Source organism: Drosophila grimshawi, unplaced genomic scaffold, assembly GCF_018153295.1.
Source record: "Drosophila grimshawi isolate 15287-2541.00 unplaced genomic scaffold, ASM1815329v1 contig_1367, whole genome shotgun sequence".
Classification (NCBI taxonomy): domain Eukaryota; kingdom Metazoa; phylum Arthropoda; class Insecta; order Diptera; family Drosophilidae; genus Drosophila; species Drosophila grimshawi.
In genome coordinates this window covers 9,990,268-10,004,988 of record NW_025062889.1, presented here as the reverse complement: position 1 = coordinate 10,004,988, position 14,721 = coordinate 9,990,268, and the positions used below count along the sequence as shown (strand labels likewise).

The following is a 14,721-nucleotide window of genomic DNA, read 5'->3' as shown; positions in this document are numbered from 1 at the left end:
ATTTTTTATGATTTTATTTGATTTTCAATTTTGCTTTCGCTAATTAAATATACCATTTATAACTAATTAATTAAAACAAACAATTGAAAAGAGTCTCGTGGTCTCGTTTTTTTTTTTTTTTTTCTCTAAAAACTAAAACAAACATAATATAAGGTTTTCAAATTAGGAAGAACTCTGTGATTAGATTTGGAAAACGGATCAGAATTGTTGTGGGTAAATGGGTCGCGGGTCGCGGGGGGGAGTGGTGGTGGGTGGTGGGTGGGCTAAGCCTTATTATACTAAATAGATGGGTTCATTTATTTACACACGAAATAAATGTTGATTTTGTTATTATTATTTATAGTTCTCATATTATACATACGACTCACAGCACTTCAGGAGTTTTGTATTTTTTTTTTTTGTATCATTTCGAAAAAGAAACTATAGATGTCTATATATCATGTACACTATCTCATATACACACACAGATGTATACCCCACCACCCCACCCCCGCGTTCCATGCCCCACTCTCCCCCACACACACGCGCGCACCTCCACGCGCTCACACCAACACACACGCGCACACAAATCCTATCTCCACACACACACACACCCACACACACACGCACACACACACACATAGACAGGCCAACACACAACTAGCTTAAAGTGGCAACTACATTTTTAGATTATGCCTGAAAATTCGAACACAAATTGTTGGCTTTTCTTTACCAATCCACATTTTGAGCAACCACTTTAAGGTGTGTGCGTGTGTGTGTGCGCGTGTGTGTGTGGTAGTGTGTGTGTGTGGTAGTGTGTGTGTGTGTAGAATGGTTTTGTGTGCCCAAATGCGATATGCTTAGACATTTGATATGCGCTCGTTGATGTTTTGGTCATTGCCGCTTCCACCACGTGGCTGTTGGCCTGGCCGGGATTGTGGCCAGGCGTATCTAGCCTGGTAGCGGTGCTGCTGCTGTTGTTGTCGTTGTTGATAGGGCCACACTCAGGTGGGCTGCAGCATATACATATACTGTCAGTTGCTGGCCGTTGCCGTCGACACAGCCACCGGCGTCGGCAGCGTGATGATTTCATTGGTGTTGCTTCTGGCACGCTTCTCGCTGCTGCCACTGGCACTGCCGCTGCCAGTGGTATCCGTTGGATTGTCGCTCTCATCGCCATTGCTGCTGAAGCTGCTGTTCTGCAGACGCCGCTTCAGACTGTGGCCATGGCTGTGACTGTGACTGAGGCCGAGTCCGTTGGTGAGCGTCTCATCCTCGGACATGGAGCTGGCACGCTTCGGTGTGTTGCCGGCACTGTCGTTGTCCAGCGAGGCAATGGCCGAGGCAGCGGCACTGTTCGCCGCACTGAACCCATCCTCTGAGGCGCTGTCCTGACCGGCAGCCGGTGCATCCGCCGATAATTGCAGCATGCCCGACGGCGTTGTGTAGCCACTCAGCTTGTTCGGATCCTTCTCGAGCAGCTTCTGTGCCAGCAGCTTGAGCGAGATGAGCGAATTCTCACAGTCGCTGGTATCGATCTCCGTCAGACTGATGCCAGCCCGTTCGATCTCGGCATAGGTGCCAAATGGCAACTTCTGCAGGCACTCCAACTTCTGCACGTGTGTCTTGGAGCGCAGATGCTTGGCCAGATGGCCGTGGATGCGAAACGCAATCTTGCAATCGGTGCACTCGAAGGGACGCGGATTGGATGTGGTTGGCACACCAAACGTTGATGTCATCATCACTTTGTTGCGGTGCGCCTCGCTCCTCTCGTGCTTCTGCAGGTGACCCTGGGTGCGGAACGAGATGCTGCACGGCTCGCACTTGAACTTCCGTTCCATGTAGTGGATGTTCATGTGCAGCGTCAGCTGATGCGTTCGCTGGAACGTCTTGTTGCAAACGGTGCAAGTGGGTCGCGCATCACTCGCTATGGGCGGCGGTGGCGGCTGTGGCACCACACGATTCGTATACGTTGCACCTGCTGTTGCCGCTGCTGTTGCAGCTGCTGTTGCGCCGCCAGCAGACTGCAATTCGTTGCTGCCGCTGGTTGGTTTGAAGCCATCCTCACCAACGACCACAATACGCGTGGGTGCAGTTGATCCACTGCTGCCGCTGCTGCTGTTGTTATTTTTGTTGCTGTTGCTGCTGCTGCTGCTGCTGAGTACGCCACTAAAATCGGTGGCATCTGGCTGCTGCACTGCAGCAGGCAAATTGGCATTGTGCGGCTGCAGAATCTCTGCACTCGACTTGGAGCTGGAAACAGGTACAGCAACTGAGACAGAGACGGTTACTGGTACAGGAATGGATGTTGTTAGGCTTGGTTTCTCCTGATCCGATTGCGTTTCGCTTTCCTCACTCTCCTCGGCGGATTTGACAAGTGCCGGCGATGGCGTTGGCGACTCTGGTGTCTTCACCTCGTGCACCTCAATGCTGGGCAGCTCAGCGATGTTCAACTGTGGCTTGCTGTTAACAATGGGCGTGGTCACAGCACAGCTAATGGTAACGCTGCTCGTGGTCGAGTTGGAGCTGCAGCTGCTGATGCAGTTCGAGTTGGAGTTGGTGGTGGAAGTGACCAGGTAGCTGCGACTGAATTGGCTCTGCTTCATTTTGGCATGCTGCAGCGCCTGCTCCTTGATGTACGTCTGCAGGAGGACATCTTCGCCCTCGCTTTCGCGCTTTGCCTGCTCCTCAATTTCGGCAGAGATGCGCACCTTGTCGGAGACAGAGATTAGGGTCTTCATGAAGCCGCACTCGTTGTTGCCCGTGCCAAAGATTACGTCACGCATCTGCTGCGCCTGCGATTTGGGTGTCTGCGCCAGCATCTGGTCGGCAACGGGCGACGAGGCCGCCACTGAAATGCTAGGCATTGGACGTGGCTTGGTCAGATCCATGGGTGCGCTGCTCTCATCGTTGGGCACACCGCGCTTGGGTTTGGACTCCTCGGGATTGGAGTAATACTGTTCCTGCTTCTGGTAGTCAAACGGCGGCTTGGGCGACGTAAACGAGCAAACCTGTCGCTTTGGCTGCGAACCGCTGCCAGCTGCGCTGCCAGCCGAGGAGCCAATGCTGTTCGCTGGACTGGCAGCCGGCGTATCCTGGACCAGTGCCGGATACGGTGAAACACTCTGCGGTATCGGCGGCGTCATCGACAGCGACAGCAGACCCCGTGCCGCCTCATGCTCCTTCATGCGCGACTTGGACTCATCGGTGTCTAAAGGTCAATAAAGGAGGAGGCTATCAATATGCAAATGTAGAATAAAGTTAGATGATTTAGACTGACCACTGCTCTCGGACTCGTTGTCGCTGTAGTCATCCGAATCGGATTCACCGGCCATGGAGGAGGTGCGTCCGCCTGCCGATGTCGACGATTGCTGATCAAAGTCATCGACATCAAGGAACTCGCCGTCGGCGGGCATCGGTCCCGGATTGATGCCCAGCTCGTGGCATTTCTTGAAGTGCGTCTTCGACTGCATGTGCTTGGTGAGATTGCCCTTGGTCTTGAAGCTGCAATTGAATGAATAGTTGAACGATTTTAAACCAAGGCGCATAATCAAGTCAAGCAGAGAGAGAGAGAGAGATAGAGACCTAGGAGATTCAAGGATATTCAGGGTTTCTAGCTAGACAAATATCCATCTAGCTAGACAGATACCCATTTCAGCTTCAGTTTGTGCTCACCTGAAGCTGCAGTGACTGCAGGTAAATGGACGCACATCGGTGTGGGTGCGTATATGCTTCTTGAGCATGGATGGCTTCTTGCAACGTATTCCACACTCGGAGCAGACGTAGCGACCACGACCCCGTCCACGAATGTACGTGTAATCCTCATGCGACTCATAACCACCGACCAATAGTTGACCCGTTTCCAGCTTCTTGGCGGCCGCCTCCTCGCTGGCCTTGGCTGCCACATTCGCCTCGCTGAGCGCGCCAATTGATGGCGGCTGTTTCAACTGGTGCTGGTAGAACTTGCTCTGTCCATTGGCCGTCGTTGAGCAAGTGCTAACCGTTTCCTGTGAACTGAAGACAGAGTACTGCAGTTTGCCGGCACCCGCCATTGCTGTGGTGCAACCAGTGCCGAGCATCTTTTGCCTGGAATCGTAGAGAGCCATCACCTGTTTGGGCTTGAAACCGAGCGGATGCGGCTGATTCTCCTCGCACACCTGCCACACACTGTACATGGACAGCTTGTGCATGCCCGCCACATACGAGGGCTGCGGACAGTTAACCGTACAGTAGAACATCTTCGTGCTGCACTTGAGTCCCAGATAGGTGTACGCATGGCCATTCAGATAGAGTTGCACGCACGACTTGGAGGGTCTCGGGGTTTCCGGTGAGATCAGGGGCAGTGTATTGGCAGTCGGTGTGATGCCATGATGTCGCTTTGGGGTAAAGGTGCCCGGCTTTAGAGGCAGACTGGTGGGTCGCAAGAATTTCGACTTGGCACTGCTCGTTGCACTTGTTGCAGCTACTAGAATTGCAGTGGTTGTTGTTGTTGTTTTGATTGCTGCTGCTGCTACTGCTGCTGCTGCTGCCTCATCGGGCGTGTCAACGTGCAGCGGCGCCAGCGCCTCCTGCGATTTGTTCACATTATCGAAATTAAAGTGACGCACCTCCAGCATACCCATTGCCAGTGCCTGGGCCTGTTGCTCCTGCACAGCGGAGCTCTTCACATTATCCGCCATGCGTAGAAAATTGAATGGTGGCTTCTTGGCCAGCGTGCCGTCAGCCACAATCACTGGCAGCTTATTGCTGCTACTGTTGCTGCTGCTGTTCGTCCATTGGAGCGCATTGCGTTGCGCTGGCGTTGGTGGTTGGCGACTGAATTCGCTGGGCAAATTCTGTACGCCACCGAAGGGCGAGAGTGCCTTGAGTGGGCCCTCAGCTGCCAGCAGCGGATTGAGATTGATATTGAGATTGGCATTCGTATTGGGACTGGGCTGTTTGCGATTGGGGCTGCGTCCACGCTGCAGCTGCAGTGGCGGTGGCAGCAACGATAAGCTGCCCGGACCGGGTATGCCCGGCACATAGGGTATCGCTTTATCCACAATGTTGCTGCTGCTGCTGGTGCCGATGCTGTTGCTCATCGGTGGCAAGGGTGAGCGGATTGAAGGCGGTTATCGAATTGATTGGTGGAAATTGGAAATGATGCGGCGTGTTGGACCCGCTGAGCAGGAAACCATTATTATTATTATTATTGTTATTGTTGTTGTTGTGGTTGTTGTTATTGTTGTTGGCAGCGAGTAGTTTGCGCTCCTTGATGTCGCTGAGACGTGGCGACATCTCCTGGAAACTGCCGCCGGACAACAGAGGAGTGCGTATCATTTTGGGACTCTTGTCCAGCTCGGGACACTCGGAAATGGGTATCATGGTGCCGCCGGATGATGTAAAGCGACGCAAACGCTCCTCCTTGCCAATTAACGGCAACTCTGAATTGCCAGCAAAGAGCATACCGACGACAGATGGCAGCGTGAACGATGTCTCGCCACTGCTCAGCTTGAGCCGTTTCGATGGCGCCTCAACGATAATGTTCTCCAGTCGATCCTCGTGCATTTTCGTGATGACCACCTGGGCATCGGGCGCTTTGCGTGGCGCCGCATAATCCACCAGCGGTGTCTTGCCGAGCAGCGGACCCGGCGATGGCAGCGGTGCGTCCACAAAACGCAAAGCAACGCTGGTGGCATCAATGCTGGGCGGGATTACAACAGCTGTTGCTGCTGTTGCTGGTATGTGATTGCTGCTGCTGTTGTGATTGATGCTGCTGCTGCTGTTAATGTGGTTGCTGCTGCTGCTGCTGCTGCTGTTGATAGCCGCTGTGACGGTTGAGGTGCGTGCGGGAGATTGTGCCGCACTGAGACGACTGAGAACCAGGCTGCTCGGCTTGGTTTTTAGCTGCGACCAGGCAACCTTGGCGAGCTTGGCCAGCGACAACGGATTCTTCGAGTTGGCCATGTGCGATTGGAGCTCTGGCAGGCTAAACGATATGGAATTGGAGCGAAAGTATTTAGTGCTCGGCGATGAGGCTGGACTGATCGGTGCACTGCTGTTCGCATCCTGGCAGTAGGTGCTGTTGTGGTGCTTCAGCTCGTCCGCGCTGCGAAACTTACTGGCGCAAATGGGGCAGGAGTAGACGGCATCATCGCCCTCGCCAATTGGCACTGCCAGGCCACGTGCATTCAACAGCAGATTCTTGATTATGGATATATTCGGTGCTGCCGCTGGCGCTGTTGTTGCTGTGCTCTTTGCAACAACAGTTGTTGTTGCTGATGCGGCTGCTGTTGCTGTTGGTGTTGGTTTTGCTGGCATTGCTAGCGACGGCTTGGGCTTGGCAGACAAATTCAGTGGCAAGGGTTGCTGCAACTGCTGCTGCTGCTGCTGCTGCTCCAGCTTGGGCACTGGCGTTGACGGATCCTGGCGATACTGCAACTGTTGCAACGGCAACGGCGATGGCGGCGGCGGCAACTGTTGCAACTGTTTCACATTTACAGTGGCTGCGGCGATTTGTGTTGGGGTCGCTGTGCCCTTAAGGCTGGCATAGCCGCTGCTGGCTGTACTGCTTGCAGAGCTGCTGCTGCTGCGCTTCAGCAGACCATTCACAGGCGGCTCCAGTTGTTGTTGCTGTTGCAAGTATAATTGGTACTGTTGCTGCTGCAACTGTTGTTGCATATGCTGCTGTTGCTGTTGTTGCTGTTTTTGTACTATTGCCTGTGCCAGGTTCACTTTAGTCTCGCCCAGCTGCTGATTGCTGTTGTTGTTGTTGTTGCTGTTGCTGTTGGCGTGCGCTGTTGTTGGTATACTGCTGCTGCTGTTGATGTTGCTGTTGCTGCTATTGTTGTTGTTGCTGTTGTTGTTGGCATTGTTGAAGCTGCGCGAACGATTCAGCTGCTTGGGATACTTCTTCTGCAGCAGTATCTCCTTGTTCTCCACAATCGCCTCGTTCTGTGAGATCAGCTTGGAGATGTGCTCCTGCACCTTTTCCACATTCTGTGGCAGGGCAAAAATTAAAACGGTTTTTTTAAGAAAATGGAATTTTCTATTACAACATTTATTGACTTACCACTTGCATGCCGCCGCTTGAGCTGGCAAAGCTGCTCAGATTGGTTGGCGGGTTGGGTGTGGCTGGTGTTGGCAGCGCTGCTGTTGTTGCAATCACTGCTGCCTGTTGTTGGCTAGTGGAGCGCAACAGCTGTTGAGAGGGGGAGGGGAGAGAGGTGGTTACTCCAGTTATAGTCGCAGATTGTGTCTCAACTTACCTGCTGCTGTTGCTGCTGTGGCGCCTTCAGCAACGGCGAGTGTTGCTGCTGCTGCTGTTGGTGATGCTGCTGCTGCTGTTGCTGCTGCTGGTGTTGCTGTTGCTGCTGTTGGTGATGCTGGTGTTGCTGTTGCTGCTGCTGCTGTTGCTGCTGCTGTTGTTGCTGCTGCTGCTGCTGTTGCTGCTGCTGCTGTTGCTGCTGCTGTTGTTGCAACTGAAAATGCTGCTGCAACTGCATCTGCTGAATGGCCAACGCATGCTGATGCATTGCAGCTGCAGTTGGATTATAATACTGCGGCTGTCCCAAGTAATAAACGCCTGGCGGCGGCGGTGGCAATGCAGACAATGCAACCGGATTGGTTGCTGCAGCCGCCAGCAGCAAGGATTGCTGGGCGTGCAAATGCTGTTGCTGCTGCTGCTGTTGGTGCTGATGCTGCAGCTGCAGCTGCAACTGATGCGAATTGATGTGATTGTTGAGCTTCAACTGGGTGCTGGGCGAGAGCGTTGGATGCGCCAGCGATGGTTGCTGCTGCTGCTGCTGTTGCTGCGCTGACAGTTTGTGTTGCTGCTGTTGTGGTTGCAGCAACGCCTGCTGCTGTTGCTGCTGCAGTACCTGCTGCTGCTGTTGCTGTTGTTGTTGCTGCTGTTGCTCCTTGAGGGTGCCGGGCGCATAAAGGGATGCATTGTGAAACTTGGGCTTGTATGGCTTGTAGTCGAGCGACTGGCGATGCTGAGCGGTCGCCGAGTGCAGCGAGTCAGCGGTCGGGGCGGGCGGCAGTGTTCCGGCTGCTGGTGAGCCCAGCGGCAACTGTTGCAGCATATGCTGTTGCAGTTGCGGCTGCTGCAGATACGTACTCTTCGCCGCCGACAGCGTCGATGGTGATGGCGTCGGCGAGGCCATTGCCTCATCATAAGGCGAATCTGTGCGACTCAACTGCAATGAGCAAAATTGTTGAATTATTGCAATTGATAATATCGGATATATATATATATGTATACTACACTATATATATGATTATAACAGAGCCTTATTTAGTTTATAAAATATAGAAAATGATAAGCTTTTTATATGTTGATCTAGCTGACTTTTTGGCTATCGCAAGGAATAATTTGGATTATCTAAGAGACGTCTAACTAAGTCTAAGTTTAGAAATGAAGCTTAAGCTGCAGCTGTAAGAATGGCAATCAAACATTGTTGCAAGTGGCAGCTTAGTAGCAAATAAAATGTGGACTGCAGCAAGACAATAAAATGAATTTGGCATTTTCTATATTAACTTTAACTTGATTGTTATTGTTATTAACAATAATCGATAACTTACAACTTCGACGCTTAGTAGCTCGGAGCTGCTGTTGCTCAGCTCCCCATCGCCGTCCTGGTCGGACAGACCGTCCGTCTCATTGGCTGGCACATCGAGGCCGCGCATGCGCGCCAAATGGGAACGGGAACGGCAGTGTTTGTACAGGTTGCTCTTCGTTTTGAAGGCGATGCCACAGTTGTTGCACGGATACGGTCGCTCATTGGTATGGGCCCGAATGTGCTTCTCCAGCACCGATGGCTTTGCACAGATCAGATTGCAATAGGGGCACTTGGGGCGACTAGTTTTCTCGCCCAATCCTGCGACTGCAACTGTTGCTGGTGCTGTTTGTATTATTGTTGTTGCTGCTACTGCTGCTGCTGCTGTTGTTGTTGTTGTTGTTGCGGCTGCTGGTGCTGCTGGCGTTGGCTGCGTTTGTTGCTGATGCTGTGCGAATGTTGCTGGCGACAGTGTTGCATTGCTGGCATAGTTAATATTGCTGTTGCTATTACTGTTGCTGAGGGGCGTGCGTGTTCGAGGCGCACCAGCAACACCAGCAACATTGCCATGCTTGTTGCTGCTGCTGTTGTTGCTCTCATCATGACTGTTGTTATTGTTGTTGTTAATGTTGATGTTGTCGTTGGCATTTACGAAATTGGCACTGAATTCAACATTTCTTGCCGGCAGCAAGGGAGCAACCTTCACCGTCACATGTCCATTGAGCAGCGGTGCTGCGGCCACTGGCAGCGGTGGCGACAACGAGCTGTTCGATGACAGCGATGTGGTGCGCACCGCTGCCATTGCATCCACCGACTCTGGTTCGGTGGTGCTCGCCAGCCGCTTAAACTTTTTGTGCAAATAACGCAAATTGGTTGAGCTCGTCCAGCCATCGACAATTGTTGCTGTCGCTGTTGTTGGATCCTCACTGCTGCTGTTGTTGTTGTGGTTGTTACTGCTGCTGTTGTTGTTGTTGCTGCTGCTGTTCTGGTTGTTGTTATTGTTGCTGGTGGTGTTGGCTGTGGCTGGTATTGTTGTTGCTGTTGTTGTTGTTGCTGCCACATTGCTAGCTGCGCTGCTTGCCACCTGCTGTAGCGTCATTTTGCTATCACTTACGTTCGCTTTATCCTTAGCCTTAAACTCATAATTATTCTCACTAATACTATTATCACTGTGGTGGCTGTTGTTGTTGTTGTTGCTGCTGCTGTTGCTGTCTGCAATTTCGGCTGGCAGCTCGCTTAATTTATCTCGCGAGCTTTTGCTCTCAATTGCTGTCGCAGTTGCTGTTGTTGTTGTGGTTGCTGCTGCTGCTGCTGTTGTTGCTGTTGCAGCTTTGTTGTTGTTGTTTGCTTTGTTGCTGTTTGATTTGAGTGTTGTTGTTGTTGCTGGTGTTGGTGTTGCAGCAATTTCGTTGTTGCTGCTGCTGCTGTTGCTGTTGCGATATGTTTGCTTCTTAGTTGTTGTTGTCACTGTTGTTGCTGTTTCTGCTGCTGCTGCTGCTGCCGCTGCGGCTGCTGTTGCTGTTGCACGTCGCGTGCTGCTCACTTTGTTATTGTTGTTTTTGTATTGTTTGCTTGTCGCTGCTGCTGTTGTTTTGTACTGCTTCGCTGTGTTTGTTGCTGTTGTTGTTGTTGTTGTGGCACTTTCCATAGTAACATCAAATTTGCTCGCCTGCGTTGAATTCGCCGCCGGCTCATCTGCAAAACCGAAACAAAATAAAAATTAAATCAATAAAACCATTAACCAAATGTCAATCAATAAAATAATGAACATAAAAATGCAAATCAAATAAATCAATTATAAATATAAACAAAAAATAGAGTATAATTTAGTATAAATCATAGATTAAAATTACTTTATAAATAAATATAAATAAAGACTAGAAAAGGCAGCAATATTGGGCACTATTAAAAGTGAATTTGTATATAAAATAATATACATAATAATAGAAATATATATCATATAATTTCACAGTAGTATGTAATTTCACAGTAATAATAATCACATGTTCAAATTACTTTATAAATATATGTAAATAAAGCAATTTGCTGCTCAGAATAGTGGGCACTATTAAAAGTGCATTTAAATAAATAAAAATATAAATATATAAAATATAATTTCACAGTGGATCATATTCGAGTGGCTTCAGCTGTTTTGTGGTTTCAGTGAAACTTTGAAACATTTACTATCGCAGCGCTGATGGAGCTCGCAGCTCTTAGCTCTCAATCTTATCAGAGGGCTGATAAGCGAGCACAAAATGGCACAAATGGCTACTGGGGGCTTTGCAAATAAACTGTGAAATATGTTTGGGTCAGCTTTAAATAATACTGTCTACGATATGCATGAAAACAAGCATAAGCAGCAAAAGCAAGCAAAAAAAAAAAAAATGCCGAGCGATAAGCAAACATTTTATCAACTTTCTATTTCAGCCAAGTTAACAGCTCACCTGTTGCTCACCACGAAATTTCATAAAAAAAAAAAGAGAAAAATAAATACACTTAAACTAAAGCGAAACCTATCCTAAAATGCAAAAACATTCGCAACTGAAACTAAAACATATAAAAAAAATAAAGCAAAGTGAGCTGATTGTTGTTGTTGGGTCGTCTTATCAGCTTTTAATGTATGTCTGTTTGTATGTATATATAATTAAACTGTACAGTTTAGACTCTACACAAATGCCATTGTGAACTATATACACACATACAACACAGATACACACAAACACACACTCACACATACATATATAATTAGTAAATCTATTCGCAGAGCGGCAGTCAGGCAAAATAACTCAAAACTCGGGCGTTAATTGACTCTTGCTATACAGCTCGACTCATATATATACATATACACACATATGTGGACACATTTATGTTTATCATGTATTGCAATTTGCCATTTCAACTTGTGTTTATAAATAAAACTAATAATATCAAATTTGCCGAAAAATTCCGTTGATAATGTGCAGCTAGGCATGGCCTGCTGCTGTTGTTTTGGGGAATTCTTATCAGCGATTTGTGTTTTGTGTTTTGTGCTGGGTTCACCTGAGTCGCATTACTCACACACAATCAGGCAACAAAAATGCTTGCGATAAATGACACTTGTAAGAGGCACTCAACAACCCCCCAACCACAGCCCCTCAACCCCCACCCACACGACTCTGCTCTGACGTCAGCTGTCGAAGTAATTAGACAAGTTTTCTTATTTGTTTTTTTTTTTTAAGAGATTTAAGGCATTGCTTAGGGCTTTTCACAGTGCATATGACGTTGATTAAAAGCAGCAATTATATAACCACAAAGCAATTGAATTGCATTACAACCCCCCAGTCGACGGCGTCTGGTTGGTGTGAATGGGTCAAGTCAATTTGTGTGGAATTTCCAACAACTGTGGAATGGCCATCGATTATATGGAATACGGAATATGGAATTTATGTAAAGCAATTCACGAGTCAAGTTCATGTTTACCACATACTACACATACACATACATATATATATATATATATTGGTAATTTTAGCCACATTTCCAACTGATTGCTTCAGTTATGCAATAGTGTTCGATCGATTAAGCGTTTACTATAGAAACTAAGCCTAACTAATCATTAGTCGTATATGAAAACGAAAATAATGATTAATTATCAAACACGTCAAGATGAAAATAATAATATTATAAATATGAGAAAAGCAAATATTTAACTAACGCTAGACGCTGACGCTATTAACATTGTATTTATTTTATCATGAGTTACAATCACATACAACTGTAATTTATTTTAGTCCCCATATGCATAGCAACTAAGTACAGTGTGTACACACACACACACACACTCAATATACATGTGCACATTAAATTGAGCGAGTTACACTTGCATTTTGCAATTATTCATTAGTTGCCATATTCCATATCAAGGGAATGCATGTCACTCTGGTCACACTGTGATCACTACGTCACACGAGAGCTTTTTTTTTCTTATTTATTTTTATGCACTCGCAATACGCTTGATTAACGTACGCCTCTCGCACTCACGCGTGCCCCACTCACAAGTGCAAGCACACAAAAACACACACACACACTCACATACACAGACATAAATACACCCACTCGATAATGAGCACAAGGTATGCGCAAAAAACGGCGCCACTGTTCGTCTGTCAGCGCAGATTTCAACTTATACGTCACATTTGCAGCTGCAAAGTGTGAGTGTGCGTGTGTGTGTGCGCGTGTGTAACAAGTTAAAATTGAGCTTGGTCAGCTACCAGTTGATAATTGCTAATTGTTAATCACTTATAAGCCATGTGTGAGCGCAACTCAAATAAAAAGTAATCGAGTAGTGCAGAAGCATGGCGCAAAAATCACGTAAAATTCGCGGAAATGATACGGAATTCCAATGAAGTCGAAGCGGCGTCTGATAATATAAAAAAACGGCTAAGGAAATTAAGACTTAACAGACATATTCAAACATTCACACACATACACACACCCACACACAAACACACATTGATTATGAATAGTGAGTGCAGCAAGCTAAGCTCATTCAATCGTACCTGATGATTATTCAGTCGGTCAATCGCTCTCTGTGAGTATCAATAAGCGAATGAATATCGATAGAAATTGTGTTATCGGTAAGAGGCGACAACACTAATATCGGTTTTATTTTCAAAGCAAATTGGGCATATCAACAACAAAAACAAAACAACAATAAAACGGAAAAAATATGACAACGGCAGAAATGCGTCCGTTCATCGGTTAAAGCGCTCGCGACAACGAACAACGAGCGATGTGCGATGAGCGACGAGCGGCGACCGTCGAGCATGAAACAGTTAAAGACAACTAGACGAGGCAAGCTGAAAAATTCATTCAAAGACCCAAGTGCCCAAGTGGCAAAAGCAACAGCAGCAGCAGCAGCAGTAAAAACAGCAACAACAACCAGACACAAATCAGTTTGTGTGTGTGTGTTTGTGTGTGCGAGAGTAGTGTGCACAAGAAAATGAAGAAGCGACGGGACGCGACTAACTGGCGAAAGAGCAACGCGAAAACAAAAGCACACACACAAACAGAGCAACAGCAGCAGCGATAGGAGTAAAAATGTGTAAATAAAAAAGTTTTAAAAAAATACCGTACAATAATCAAATAATTGAGTGAGACAGCGAAAGAAAACAGCAAATAGGGGAAGGGGGAGGGTGGGTGAGCAAGAGCAAAACTGTAGTCGTCAAAGTCGCGAGTCGCCGACGCCGCATACCTCAATATTCGCAGTCAGTTCGCACACTGTTGCAATTGTCAATCATAAGTAAGCAGCAATGGGACGCCGCTGCTGCTGCTGAGAAATGATCAAATCAAGCAAAAACGTAGCCAACAACAACAACAGGTGACGCGACGTAAGGGAAAACAACACGACGGCGGCGGTCGTCGCTAGTCCGAACACGAACCCGAAACCGAACCCTATTGTCGATTACGTACGTACACACACACATACACATAGCCACATGCATAAGCACGCGCACGCACACATGCACTAGCACCCCACCAGTAAATATGTATATATGTGTGTCTGTGTACATATGCGAATTTTTGCTGACTAAGGAAGGTCTGGGGAGCACCAGCAACGTCGAAACGAAACGAAACGATAACAACAAAGCATTTCAAACGTTGAAGCACAGCACAAAACGTAGCAGTGGAAAAAAGTGATAATAAAATAATAATTGCTACACATACACACGCACACAGCCTGTACACACGTATTTTCGAGCGACGATCGTTCGTCTGTTGAGCGACTATGAGAGAGAGAGAGAGAGAGACGCGCGCTAAAGCGCTAGAGTTGCCGCAGCTGTCTACACACGATACACAGTACGATACGCCCCCCGCCCCTGCATGCCCCTTGGCCATTGCACACGAGTGGAGCACGAGCAGACATGTGGCGACGTTCATATGCATGGCTAGCATTTAGCCTGTTTTCAATAGCACTCTTACCCATACCACTGCACACAATGCGAATGTGTGTGTGAGTGTGTCTCCCTATATGCATACATACGTACATATATAGGCAACATGACTAATGCAAACAACTTGACAACACTGTCGCCGCTGCCGTCGCTGTGGCCGAGCGCTGACGCTGCCTGCGCTTTGCTTTTGTGTGTATTATATTGAGTCAATTCACAAGAAACGAGGAAACCCGCCATTCGTCGTCGTTGCTGTTGTTATTGTTGTTGTT

General features: G+C 48.0%; 1 protein-coding gene across 1 annotated transcript in view; it reads right to left on the bottom strand.

Annotated features, from left to right (window-relative positions):
- Positions 1-596: 596 nt before the first annotated feature.
- The window catches only part of LOC6560727, a 46,420-nt gene continuing 32,295 nt past the window's right edge, over positions 597-14,721 (bottom strand). The window contains 11 exon segments of the mRNA XM_043215498.1: positions 597-3,190; positions 3,260-3,483; positions 3,655-5,069; positions 5,071-6,957; positions 7,031-7,191; positions 7,223-7,303; positions 7,448-8,159; positions 8,545-8,829; positions 8,899-9,465; positions 9,517-9,816; positions 10,093-10,214. Of these exon segments, the coding sequence (XP_043071433.1) occupies positions 1,014-3,190; positions 3,260-3,483; positions 3,655-5,069; positions 5,071-6,957; positions 7,031-7,191; positions 7,223-7,303; positions 7,448-8,159; positions 8,545-8,829; positions 8,899-9,465; positions 9,517-9,816; positions 10,093-10,214 (7,931 nt within the window). The 3' untranslated portion in view covers positions 597-1,013.